The sequence below is a fragment of the Oncorhynchus mykiss genome, chromosome 6 (genome assembly GCF_057628025.1).
Source record: "Oncorhynchus mykiss isolate SJ-2025 chromosome 6, ASM5762802v1, whole genome shotgun sequence".
Lineage (NCBI taxonomy): Eukaryota > Metazoa > Chordata > Actinopteri > Salmoniformes > Salmonidae > Oncorhynchus > Oncorhynchus mykiss.
In genome coordinates this window covers 31,175,013-31,187,904 of record NC_143027.1, presented here as the reverse complement: position 1 = coordinate 31,187,904, position 12,892 = coordinate 31,175,013, and the positions used below count along the sequence as shown (strand labels likewise).

The window sequence follows — 12,892 nt, the reverse complement described above, 5'->3', positions numbered from 1 at the left end:
TGCTTTTACGCCAAACATAACGTTTTGCATTGTTGCCAAAAAGTTCAATTTTGGTTTCATCTGACCAGAGCACCTTCTTCCACATGTTTGGTGTGTCTCCCAGGTGGCTTGTGGCAAACTTTAAACAACACTTTTTATGGATATCTTTAAGAAATGGCTTTCTTTTTGCCACTCTTCCATAAAGGCCAGATTTGTGCAATATACGAATGATTGTTGTCCTATGGACAGAGTCTCCCACCTCAGCTGTAGATCTCTGCAGTTCATCCAGAGTGATCATGGGCCTCTTGGCTGCATCTCTGATAAGTCTTCTCCTTGTATGAGCTGAAAGTTTAGAGGGACGGCCAGGTCTTGGTAGATTTGCAGTGGTCTGATACTCCTTCCATTTCAATATCATCGCTTGCACAGTGCTCCTTGGGATGTTTAAAGCTTGGGAAATCTTTTTGTATCCAAATCCGGCTTTAAACTTCTTCACAACAGTATCTCGGACCTGCCTGGTGTGTTCCTTGTTCTTCATGATGCTCTCTGCGCTTTTAACGGACCTCTGAGACTATCACAGTGCAGGTGCATTTATACGGAGACTTGATTACACACAGGTGGATTGTATTTATCATCATTAGTCATTTAGGTCAACATTGGATCATTCAGAGATCCTCACTGAACTTCTGGAGAGAGTTTTCTGCACTGAAAGTAAAGGGGCTGAATAATTTTGCACGCCCAATTTTTCAGTTTTTGATTTGTTAAAAAAGTTTGAAATATCCAATAAATGTCGTTCCAGTTCATGATTGTGTCCCACTTGTTGTTGATTCTTCACAAAAAAATACAGTTTTATATGTTTATGTTTGAAGCCTGAAATGTGGCAAAAGGTCGCAAAGTTCAAGGGGGCCGAATACTTTCGCAAGGCACTGTATCGGATCATCAAGAACTTCAAGGAGAGCGGTTCAATTGTGAGGCGAAGACTTTTGGAGGATGGCCTGGTGTCAAGAAGGGCAGCAAAAAAGCTACTTCTCTCCAGGAAAAACATCAGGGACAGACTGATATTCTGCAAAAGGTACAGGGATTGGACTGCTGAGGACTGGGGTAAAGTAATTTTCTCTGATGAATCCCCTTTCCGATTGTTTAGAGCATCCGGAAAGAAGCTTGTCCTGAGAAGACAAGGTGAGCGCTACTATCAGTCTTGTGTCATGCCAACAGTAAAGCATCCTGAGACGATTCATGTGTGGGGTTGCTTCTCAGCCAAGGGAGTGGGCTCACTCACAATTTTGCCTAAGAACACAGCTATGAATAAAGAATGGTACCAACATATCCTCAGAGAGCAACTTCTCCCAACCATCCAGGAACAGTTTGGTGATGAACAATACCTTTTCCAGTATGGGGGAGCACCTTGCCATAAGGACAAAGTTATAGCTAAGTGGCTTGGGGAACAAAACGTTGATATTTTGGGTCCATGACCAGGAAACTCCCCAGACCTTAATCCCATTGAGAACTTGTGGTCAATCCTCAAGAGGCGGGTGGACAAACAAGAATGGGCTGCCATCAGTCAGGATGTGGGAAGTTAATTGACAGCATGCCAGTGGCGGATTGCAGAGGTCTTGAAAAAGAAGGGTTAACACTGCAAATATTGACTCTTTGCATCAACTTCATGTAATTGTCAATAAAAGCCTTTGACATTTATGAAATGTTTGTAATTATACTTCAGTATTCCATAGTAACATCTGACAAAAATATCTAAAGACACTGAAGCAGCAAACTTTGTGGAAATTAATATTTGTGTCATTCTCAAAACTTTTGGCCACGACTGTACAGTAGAAATAGTTTGCACTCTTGTTATCATCCTACAGGTGACAGTATTGCATCTTAAATCAACTCAATGTAGTGACACTTGGCTGTCATTAGTATGTTCTCATGTATGCTACACTTACATGCAGGCCTACAATGTTTTATAGTTTTGCACTATTATAATAACCCCCTTTGTCACATGCCTTTTGAATCGAGCATCAAGGACCAACATTGAACAGATTTTTCCTCAACAAAAATGCTTAATGCGACAATGGCTCGACCCATTGTTAAAAAGCACTATCATTTACGAGTCAACCACTTTAGTAGTGGGTTCCACCTAGAAGTGGTGAGAACTGCGATTTGACAAATATATAAGACTCTTTCTTTTTTTAACGATGTATAATAAGCTTTCTTGTAAGGACCTCATTTATATTTTTTTCCATTGATGGATTCTGACTTCTAAACTTGAAATATTGTTAAACATCAGGTATCCTATGGCAAGGAGAAGGGCCACAGTATGGTTGTTTCACACACCAGAAGTTAATGGTTATCTGTAGGAGGAATGTATATGGTGGAGTCAATTAAGGTTGGATATGAGCCAGGGGCTTGGAATCTTACTGTGTGAGGGAAAGGCAATCACATGGTTGCGGTCCCTGATAAGGGTGGAGAGCTGTGGATTAGTGAGGAATGGGGGTCAAGGTCAGGTCAGGTCACAGTAAGGGAGAAGGAACAGTTAATTAACCACATCACTTAACTTCCTGCCTAGCAATAAAGATGTAATGTTTAGAGGGAAGGAGGAGTTCACCTAAATTGGAGTATATATATTTGTGCTGGTGGGAACATGTCTTTGTCTGTTCAGCTGTCTGACCCTTTGGGTGAATAAACTTGGTTTGAGCTCTTTATAGTTGTCCGTCAGTTTTTACCCTGTTATTTAGAACCTAACACCATAAAATCACATAGATGTGAGTGAAGTTGTCATATATGCAAAAACAGGAAAATGTTGTCTAACGTTAGTAGTAGCTAATAGCTTAGTCAAGAATGAATCCGTGCAATTTTGGCACGCAACATTTTGTTACAGACCAATGGAACAAGTAAACCTTGAATTTGTAGGTTTAACATATCCTTCTAGTGGCCAGGGTCAACCTATTTTAAGAAATGCCATTGGTTGGTGGATAGAAAATCTAAGATATTTGATAGGCTGAAGCAGAAGTTGTGCTAGGATGTAATCACTTCCACCTGGTGAAGTTAGCATAGGGCTAACTTGTACCATGTTATCTGATGGGACAAGCTACAATTTAACGTTCAGTCATATGCTAGTAAATCAACTATTTTAATTGGATGATGCGCATTTTGTACGTGAGAATCTGTTTAACTTTAAATGCGTGCTTATGTTTGCAAGTATGGCCCCAATGTTTTCTAGAGTTCTGTGTGCATTGCCTTTATGTGTGTTGCCTAATGTGTGTCTTTCAGGCAGCTAAGACGGAGTGGTCCCAGACTCTGTGGGCGAACCTGAACATCCAGCTGCTGCAGGAGGGCGTTGAGAGCTTCATTAAGAGTCTGAGGAAGCTGCCTAAAGATGTGCGTGCCCTGCCTGTGTCCTTCTTCCTAGAGGGACGCATGAAGGAGTTCAAAGAGTCCCTGCCTCTCCTTCTGGACCTGAAGAACGAGGCCCTCAGAGACAGGTACGCCTAATCACCTATGGATGTGGACTTAGAGAGTAGGATGTTTAGGTGACAGAACCTGATATCAACACACAGGCCCTATAACAATCACATGACTGTAGTGGGAAGTAATATTTGATATGTGTATATACAGGATATTATATATACAGTATATCACACAAGTGAGTACACCCCTCACATTTTTGTAAATATTTGAGTATATCTTTTCATGTGACAACACTGAAGAAATGACACTTTGCTACAATGTAAAGTATTGAGTGTACAGCTTGTATAACAGTGTAAATTTGCTGTCCCCTGAAATTAACTCAACACACGGCCATTAATGTCTAAACCGCTGGCAACAAAAGTGAGTACACCCCTAAGTGAAAATGTCCAAATTGGGCTCAAATTGTCAATATTTTGTGTGGCCACCATCATTTTCCAGCACTGCCTCAACCCTCTTGGGCATGGAGTTCACCGGAGCTTCACAGGTTGCCACTGGAGTCCTCTTCCACTCCTCCATGACGACATCACAGAGCTGGTGGATGTTAGAGACCTTGCACTCCTCCACCTTCCGTTTGAGGATGCCCCACAGATGCTCAATAGGGTTTAGGTCTGGAGACATGCTTGGCCAGTCCATCACCTTTACCCTAAGCTTCTTATCATGTTGGAATACTGCCCTGCTGCCCAGTCTCCGAAGGGAGGGGATCATGCTCTGCTTCAGTATGTCACAGTACATGTTGGCATTCATGGTTCCCTCAATGAACTGTAGCTCCCCAGTGCCAGCAGCACTCATGCAGCCCCAGACCATGACACTCCCACCACCATGCTTGACTGTAGGCAAGACACTCTTGTCTTTCTACTCCTCACCTGGTTGCCGCCACACACGCTTGACACCATCTGAACCAAATAAGTTCATCTTGGTCTCATCAGACCACAGGACATGGTTCCAGTAATCCATGTCCTTAGTCTGCTTGTCTTCAGCCAGCTGTTTGCGGGCTTTCTTGTGCATCATCTTTAGAAGAGGCTTCCTTCTGGGACGACAGCCATGCAGACCAATTTGATACAGTGTACGGCGTATGGTCTGAGCACTGACAGGCTGACCCCCCCCCCCCCACCCTTTCAACCTCTGCAGCAATGCTAGCAGCACTCATACGTCTATTTCCCAAAGACAACCTCTGGATATGACGCTGAGCACGTGCACTCAACTTCTTTGGTCGACCATGGCGAAGCCTGTTCTGAGTGGAACCTGTCCAGTTAAACCGCTGTATGGTCTTGGCCACCGTGCTGCAGCTCAGTTTCAGGGTCTTGGCAATCTTCTTATAGCCCAGGCCATCTTTATGTAGAGCAACACATATTTTTTTCAGAGCCTCAGAGAGTTCTTTGCCATGAGGTGCCATGTTGAACTTCCAGTGACCATGAGGAAGTGTGAGAGCGATGACAACAAATTTAACACACCTGCTCCCCATTCACACCTGAGACCTTGTAACACTAACGAGTCACATAACACCGGGGAGGGAAAACGGCTAATTGGGCCCAATTTGGACATTTTCACTTAGGAGTGTACTCACTTTTGTTGCCAGCGGTTTAGACGTTAATGGCTGTGTGTTGAGTTATTTTGAGGGGACAGCAAATTTACACTGTTATACAAGCTGTACACTCACTACTTTACATTGGTGTAAAGTGTAATTTCTTCAGTGTTGTTACATGAAAAGATATGCTCAAAAATATACAAAAATGCGAGGGGTGTACTCACTTGTGTGATATACTGTATATATAATATACAATTAGCCAATTAAAATGTTTATCTGACTCCATAAAGATAATTAAAATATATACATGCAAGCATTAGGCAATGAGTTGACATTGAATCGCAAGAATTGGTCTGAGAATTGTCTATATCAAAGGCAGATATTTAATTAACATTGCACAATGAATGGATTCACATACAAGGGATAAAGCTTAAGTTATAAAACATTAACAAGCATTACAAACCATACTTCTAGGCATACAGTGGGGTAAAAAAGTATTTAGTCAGCCACCAATTGTGCAAGTTCTCCCTCTTAAAAATATGAGAGAGGCCTGTAATTTTCATCATAGGTACACTTCAACTATGACAGACAAAATGAGAAAAAAAAATCAGAAAATCACATTGTAGGATTTTTTATGAATTTATTTGCAAATTATGGTGGAAAATAAGTATTTGATCAATAACAAAAGTTTATCTCAATACTTTGTTATATACCCTTTGTTGGCAATGACAGAGGTCAAACGTTTTCTGTAAGTCTTCACAAGGTTTTCACATACTGTTGCTGGTATTTTGGCCCATTCCTCCATGCAGATCTCCTATAGAGCAGTGATGTTTTGGGGCTGTTGCTGGGCAACACGGACTTTCAACTCCCTCCAAAGATTTTCTATGGGGTTGAGATCTGGAGACTGGCTAGGCCACTCCAGGACCTTAAAATGCTTCTTACAAAGCCACTCCTTCGTTGCCCGGGCGGTGTGTTTGGGATCATTGTCATGCTGAAAGACCCAGCCACGTTTCATCTTCAATGCCCTTGCTGATGGTAAGCTTTGTTACTTTGGTCCCAGCTCTCTGCAGGTCATTCACTAGGTCCCCCCGTGTGGTTCTTGGATTTTTTTCCCCCACCGTTCTTGTGATCATTTTGACCCCGCGCCGGTGAGATCTTGCGTGGAGCCCCAGATTGAGGGAGATTATCAGTGGTCTTGTATGTCTTCCATTTCCTAATAATTGCTCCCACAGTTGATTTCTTCAAACCAAGCTGCTTACCTATTGCAGATTCAGTCTTCCCAGCCTGGTGCAGGTCTACAATTTTGTTTCTGGTGTCCTTTGACAGCTCTTTGGTCTTGGCCATAGTGGAGTTTGGAGTGTGACTGTTTGAGGTTGTGGACAAGTGTCTTTTATACTGATAACAAGTTCAAACAGGTGCCATTAATACAGGTAACGAGTGGAGGACAGAGGAGCCTCTTAAAGAAGAAGTTACAGGTCTATGAGAGCCAGAAATCTTGTTTGTTTGTAGGTGACCAAATACTTATTTTCCACCATAATTTGCAAATTAATTAATTAAAAATCCTACAATGTGATTTTCTGGATTTTTTTTCTTATTTTGTCTGTCATAGTTGAAGTGTACCTATGATGAAAATTACAGGGCTCTCTCATCTTTTTAAGTGGGAGAACTTGCACAATTGGTGGCTGACTAAATACTTTTTTGCCCCACTGTATACTGTAGAGCCTAAGGTTAACTTATAAGACAAAGCATGAACAAAGAGATGCCTATTAGGCCAGTGGCCTAGAAGCCTAGGAAATGATAATTGATCATACAACCTTCCTCCATGGACTGGATACAGGAGAAGAGCAAGAACAAAGGCATTTAATTCCATTTATAATATATGAAAGTGTACATTTCAACCTAAAACCAACCACTATTGACCATTACCATTAACGTAAACACTCCCATGGCCAATCGCAACAGTGTGTCACAGAATTTAAAGGTGTGTGTGTGGGATGAGACCTATGTAAATAAAGCAGAATTCCTAAGAAGACAAAACGTTTACATAATAGAGTAATTTAGAGCTAGAGATCATCATTCATATAGATAGCAGAGTTATCCTCCGTGAACATGTTTCAGATAGATACCAAACATGGATAATGTAGTATCATTCTGTCACTCATTCAATAGTCAGTCCTCTGGATACTGTAACAGAGAGATACATTTTGGCCCCTCAGAGGGAGAAGGGCTAACTAGTCTTTGAGCATTGTCCTTTGTGCTTTCCTTGTGTTCCTGGACCATTTGCCACGCAACTCCATGTGTCAGAGAGCACATAAATGAAGGCCAACAAAATACCTCCTGAATAAACTAGAAACAAATTAAGTGAATGTGGTTTTAATGTATTTATTTATATAGAGAGTATGTGAATGTTTGTTTGTCCTTGATCCTCCTCAGGCACTGGAGGGAGCTGATGCAGAGGACTAACACCAGCTTTGAGATGAATCCAGACACCTTCACTCTAGAGAACATGTTCGCCATGGAGCTGAACAAGTATGGCAATGTCATCGGTGAGATTGTCACCTCAGCTGTCAAAGAGCTCAGTATTGAGAAGGCAAGCAACCCCTTTAGGATGTTTATTTCATCACACAAAGCTGTACTTGTACAATTCTCTTTGCGGTGTGTTCAACATTGTATGGTCAGTATCAATAACTAAACATTGAGTTTATATGGCATTTACATTTAGATAATGGGTATATGTGTGTTTGTGTACAGGGAGTGACGGAGGTAGTGGAGACCTGGGAGAATATGAAGTTTAGTGTGCAGCGCTACTTCAAAGGCACCCAGGAACGTGGCTCTATCCTGGGGGTGGTGGACGAGATTCTGCAGAACCTGGATGATAACGCCATGAACCTTCAGAGTATGGCAGGCAGCCGCTTCGTAGGGCCCTTCCTGGCCACCGTACAACAGTGGGAGAAGAGCCTGTCCCTCATCAGCGAAGTCATAGAGGTCAGTCAACGTCCCAAATAGCACCCTATTCCATATATAGTGCACTACTTTTTACCAGGGCCCATAGTGCATTATGTAGGGAATAAGGTGCCCTTTGGGACACAGCCAGTGTGACCTTTGGGTCCTAGTTCATGGAAGAGTTCAAATACTGTTGCGTACAACTCTCATCACAAGCTCATTGTCCTTTGAAACCACCGTTGAGTATAATGGTAACCACCCATACAGGATCTGTCCTGAAATTATATGGCATCTCCTAAGGTTTGGATGCTGGTGCAGCGGAAGTGGATGTACCTAGAGAGCATCTTCATTGGAGGGGATATCCGCTCTCAGTTACCTGAGGAAGCCAAGAAATTTGACAATATTGACAAAATGTTCAAAAAGGTGATTGACTTGAGTCCCACTTCTATTAGAACATAATTAAACACAACACGTAATGCTTTTAGACAGTATTGTCTTACTTAGTTTTGTGTGCTTGCATGGTCTACTCTAGATTATGACAGATACAGTGAAGGACCCAGGAATTAAGAGGTGCTGTCTGGTGCCCAACCGGCTGACTGACCTGCAGAGTCTGAGTGATGGTTTGGAGCGCTGCCAGAAGAGTCTCAACGACTACCTGGATTCCAAACGTAACGCCTTCCCTCGCTTCTTCTTCATCTCCGACGACGAGCTGCTCAGCATCCTGGGTAGCAGCGACCCTGTCTGCGTCCAGGAGCACATAATAAAGGTACTGTAGCATGTCACTCACCACAGGCCAGAGATGGTTCTCTTCAGGTGATCAAAGGTGTAGTCATCTTTGTGGCTTTTGTTTCCTAACGTGTGTGGAGTTAACGTTGCCTTTTCTCTCCCTTTTTCCTCCCACCCAGATGTATGACAACATAGCGTCTCTGCGGTTTGACGTGGGGGGTAACGGGGAGACGGTGGCTGGGGCCCTGGTGTCTGCGGAGGGAGAGGTGATGGACCTGAAGCGGCCGGTGCCAGCCGAGGGCCGGGTGGAGGACTGGATGACTGGAGTACTGCTGGAGATGAGGAGGACCAACAGACTCATCACCAAGGAAGCCATCTTCCGCTACTGTGAAGACAGGGGCAGGTTAGTGTGTTTCAGAAACACTCCTGTCTTCAAAGTAAAACTTTGTATGTGTGTAAGATGCCAGTGAAATATTCAGCAGCACCAGTCCATAGTGTGTGTTTCCCTCAGGATTGACTGGATGTTGCTGTACCAGGGGATGGTGGTGCTGGCTGGGAACCAGGTGTGGTGGACCTGGGAGGTGGAGGACGTCTTCCAGAAGGTGAAGAAGGGAGACAAGCAAGCGCTGAAGTACTACGCCAAGAAGATGCACCAGCAAATAGACGAGCTGGTGACACGCATCACTCAGCCCATGAAGAAGAACGACCGAAGCAAGATCAACACTGTCCTCATCATCGACGTCCATGCCAGGGACATTGTGGACAACTTTGTCCGGGACAGGTAGGGAACAACATAGTGCTTTGTTATTATACTTACTGTACTGCATGCAGTGACATATGACTTCAGATGAAAACTAGATGATGTTTCTCCTCATTTCTCTCTCATGCAGTATAATGGACGCCCGTGAGTTTGAGTGGGAGAGCCAGCTGAGGTTCTACTGGGACCGGGAGCCCGATGACCTGTTTGTGCGCCAGTGCAGCGCTGCTTTCTCCTATGGTTATGAGTACATGGGACTGAATGGTCGTCTGGTCATCACCCCTCTGACTGACCGCATCTACCTCACCCTCACACAAGTACAATACCTGAACCTCAGAAAGCTTTGTCAGTCTGTATTTATACACTGTTGAATGATGGAGGTGAATGATTTTGTCTAACTGTAACTACCACCGTGTTTGTGCTTGCCTCAGGCCCTGTCCATGTACCTGGGTGGAGCCCCCGCGGGCCCGGCTGGAACGGGGAAGACAGAGTCCACCAAGGACCTGGCCAAGGCTCTGGGCCTCTTGTGTGTGGTCACCAACTGTGGAGAGGGCATGGACTACATGGTGACGCCCCTCACACCAAAATTAAAGCTGTATTTCCTCTATTGTAGTCCACATGAATAGTTTCTTTATTTACCTCGTGTATTCATTTATCATGCTTCTCCTCTCCTCTGTCTTCCCCCTCCTCTGTGTCCAGGCTGTGGGGAAGATATTGTCTGGCCTGGCCCAGTGTGGTGCCTGGGGCTGCTTTGATGAGTTCAACCGCATCGATGCCTCTGTGCTGTCTGTCATCTCCTCCCAGATCCAGACAATCCGCAACGCTCTCATCCTGCACCTCAAGAGGTTCCATGTAAGTTATTATGACACACAGTCATCTCTTAGATGTCTGGAGACTGCCTGGACAGTTCTGGATTGGGAGAGGGTGATACTAAAAGCTTGCAATTTGAGTAGGTAAACACAAAAGATTGCTATTTTACCCCCAAATTTCGTGGTATCCAATTGTTAGTAGCTACTATCTTGTCTCATCGCTACAACTCCCGTACAGGCTCGGGAATGACGAAGGTTGAAAGTCGTGCGTCCTCCGATACACAACCCAACCAAGCCGCACTGCTTCTTAACACAGCGCGCATCCAACCCGGAAGCCAGCCGCACCAATGTGTCGGAGGAAACACCGTGCACCTGGCAACCTTGGTTAACGTGCACTGCGCCCGGCCCGCCACAGGAGTCGCTGTTGCGCGATGAGACAAGGATATCCCTACCGACCAATCCCTCCCTAACCCGAACGACGCTAGGCCAATTGTGCGTCGCCCCACGGACCTCCCGGTCGCGGTCGGTTACAACAGAGCCTGGGCGCGAACCCAGAGTCTCTGGTGGCACAGCTGGAGCTGTAATGCAGCGCCCTTAACCACTGTGCCACCCGGGAGGCCCGTTTTGGGATGTTTTCCCTCAAAACTGTTGGTGACATTGACTCAGGACGATTTTAACTCAGTACTCTGTATGTGTTGTGGGTGTCAGTTTGAAGGCCAGGAGATCAGCATGGACGACCGCATGGGCATCTTCATTACTATGAACCCTGGCTACGCTGGACGCACAGAGCTGCCTGAGTCAGTCAAAGCCCTGTTCAGACCCGTGGTCGTCATCGTTCCTGACCTGCAGATGATCTGTGAGATCATGCTCTTCTCAGAGGGATTCCTCTTGGCTAAGGTGAGCAGCACATCCTCTCATCAACACACACACACACACACACACACACACACACACACAAAAACACACATACAATATTATAGATAAGTGTTGTCTGACATTGTTAGATGCACACTAACTCAGTTAGTCATCTTCCTTTGAATGTAGATTCTGGCCAAGAAGATGACGGTGCTGTACAAGCTGGCCAGGGAGCAGCTGTCTAAGCAGTTCCACTATGACTTTGGCCTGCGGGCTCTGAAATCTGTGTTAGTGATGGCTGGAGAACTGAAGAGAGGCTCACCAGACCTCAATGAGGTAAAGACCTGTGAAATTATGCAAAGTCCACTGTGATACGATTCCTATGTGTTGTACTTATAGTAAGGAGACAAGGAGAGCATTTATAATTTTCTAGAAGTTTTGGGTGGTTTTATCTCATTGCCTTCTTTGACAATTTCTCTCTTTCTCTATCCCTCTGTCTTTTTTCATTCTCTCTCCCGTTCTCCTTCCTCACCTACTCCTCACCCTCTCTCTCCATTTTTCTCTCTCAGGATGTGGTGTTGATGCGTGCCCTGCGGGACATGAACCTGCCTAAGTTTGTGTTTGAGGATGTGCCTCTGTTCCTGGGGCTGATCTCAGACCTGTTCCCGGGGCTTGACTGCCCCCGTGTGTGCTACCCCAGCTTCAATGATGCTGTGGAGCAGACCCTGATGGAGAACAAATACCTCATCCTGTCCAACCAGGTGCCCTGGCTACTCTTCTCTGTCTAAACTTTAAATCTCAGAGCATAGGCAACTTTGTGAAAATGTCCATCCGCATTGAAAGATGACTAATTATTATTTCTACACATGAAAGTGAAGATGTTGATAAGTCCCTGTTTCTAATGCTGAGTGTCTGTGGTGTTCAGGTGGATAAGGTGGTGCAGATGTATGAGACCATGATGACCAGACACACCACTATGGTGGTGGGCCCCACAGGTGGAGGCAAGTCAGTGGTCATCAGCACTCTGTGCCAGGCCCAGACCAGGTCAGTGCCTCTCAGACCAATGTGACAGCTGGCATCACAACAGCCTTGCTTCTCAAAGCGTTCAACAGAGAGTGTTTTTAGGAATAGTAGCCCTCATAATTGTGGTTGTTTTCATGCCTACAGGTTAGGCTTGGTGACCAAGCTTTACTGCCTGAACCCTAAAGCCATGAGTGTCATCGAGGTGTACGGCATTCTGGACCCTGTCACCCGTGACTGGACTGATGGGATACTGTCCAACATCTTCAGAGACATCAATAAGCCCACTGACAAAAAAGAGAGGCGGTAAGACCATGTCACTGCCATTCCCTTGTAGAGTTCAACCTGAAGTTTCTAGGTATTTTGTTGTATCCAATGCTACACTCTAGACCCAAACTGTTATAGATCTATATCCATCCTGCCCTGCCTTTCTAAAATCTTCGAAAGCCAAGTTAACAAACAGATCACTGACCTTTTCGAATCCCACCCTACCTTCTCCACTATGCAATCTGGTTTCCGAGCTGGTCATGGGTGGACATCAGCCATGCTCAAGGTCCTAAACGATATCATAACCGCCATCGATAAAAGACAGTACTGTGCAGCTGTCTTCATCGACCTGGCCAAGGCTTTCGACTCTGTCAATCACCGCATTCTTATCGGCAGACTCAATAGCATTGGCTTCTCAAATGACTGCATCTCCTGATTCACCAACTACTTCTCAGATAGAGTTCAGTGTGTCAAATCGGAGAGCCTATTGTCCGGACCTCTGGCAATCTCTATGGGTGTGCCACAGGGTTCAGTTCTCGAGCCGAC

General features: G+C 44.9%; 1 protein-coding gene across 1 annotated transcript in view; it reads left to right on the top strand.

Annotated features, from left to right (window-relative positions):
• dnah10 (dynein axonemal heavy chain 10) overlaps nt 1-12,892 on the top strand; it is a 56,054-nt gene that overhangs the window by 14,348 nt on the left and 28,814 nt on the right. Inside the window, exons 25-39 of the mRNA XM_090237649.1 lie at nt 3,247-3,458; nt 7,403-7,559; nt 7,721-7,954; nt 8,213-8,335; nt 8,445-8,678; nt 8,818-9,041; nt 9,150-9,419; nt 9,529-9,712; nt 9,827-9,961; nt 10,095-10,247; nt 10,913-11,101; nt 11,249-11,395; nt 11,629-11,820; nt 11,985-12,103; nt 12,227-12,385. Coding sequence (XP_090093775.1) covers nt 3,247-3,458; nt 7,403-7,559; nt 7,721-7,954; nt 8,213-8,335; nt 8,445-8,678; nt 8,818-9,041; nt 9,150-9,419; nt 9,529-9,712; nt 9,827-9,961; nt 10,095-10,247; nt 10,913-11,101; nt 11,249-11,395; nt 11,629-11,820; nt 11,985-12,103; nt 12,227-12,385 — 2,732 coding nt within the window. The remainder of the gene's footprint in view (nt 1-3,246; nt 3,459-7,402; nt 7,560-7,720; nt 7,955-8,212; nt 8,336-8,444; nt 8,679-8,817; nt 9,042-9,149; nt 9,420-9,528; nt 9,713-9,826; nt 9,962-10,094; nt 10,248-10,912; nt 11,102-11,248; nt 11,396-11,628; nt 11,821-11,984; nt 12,104-12,226; nt 12,386-12,892) is intronic.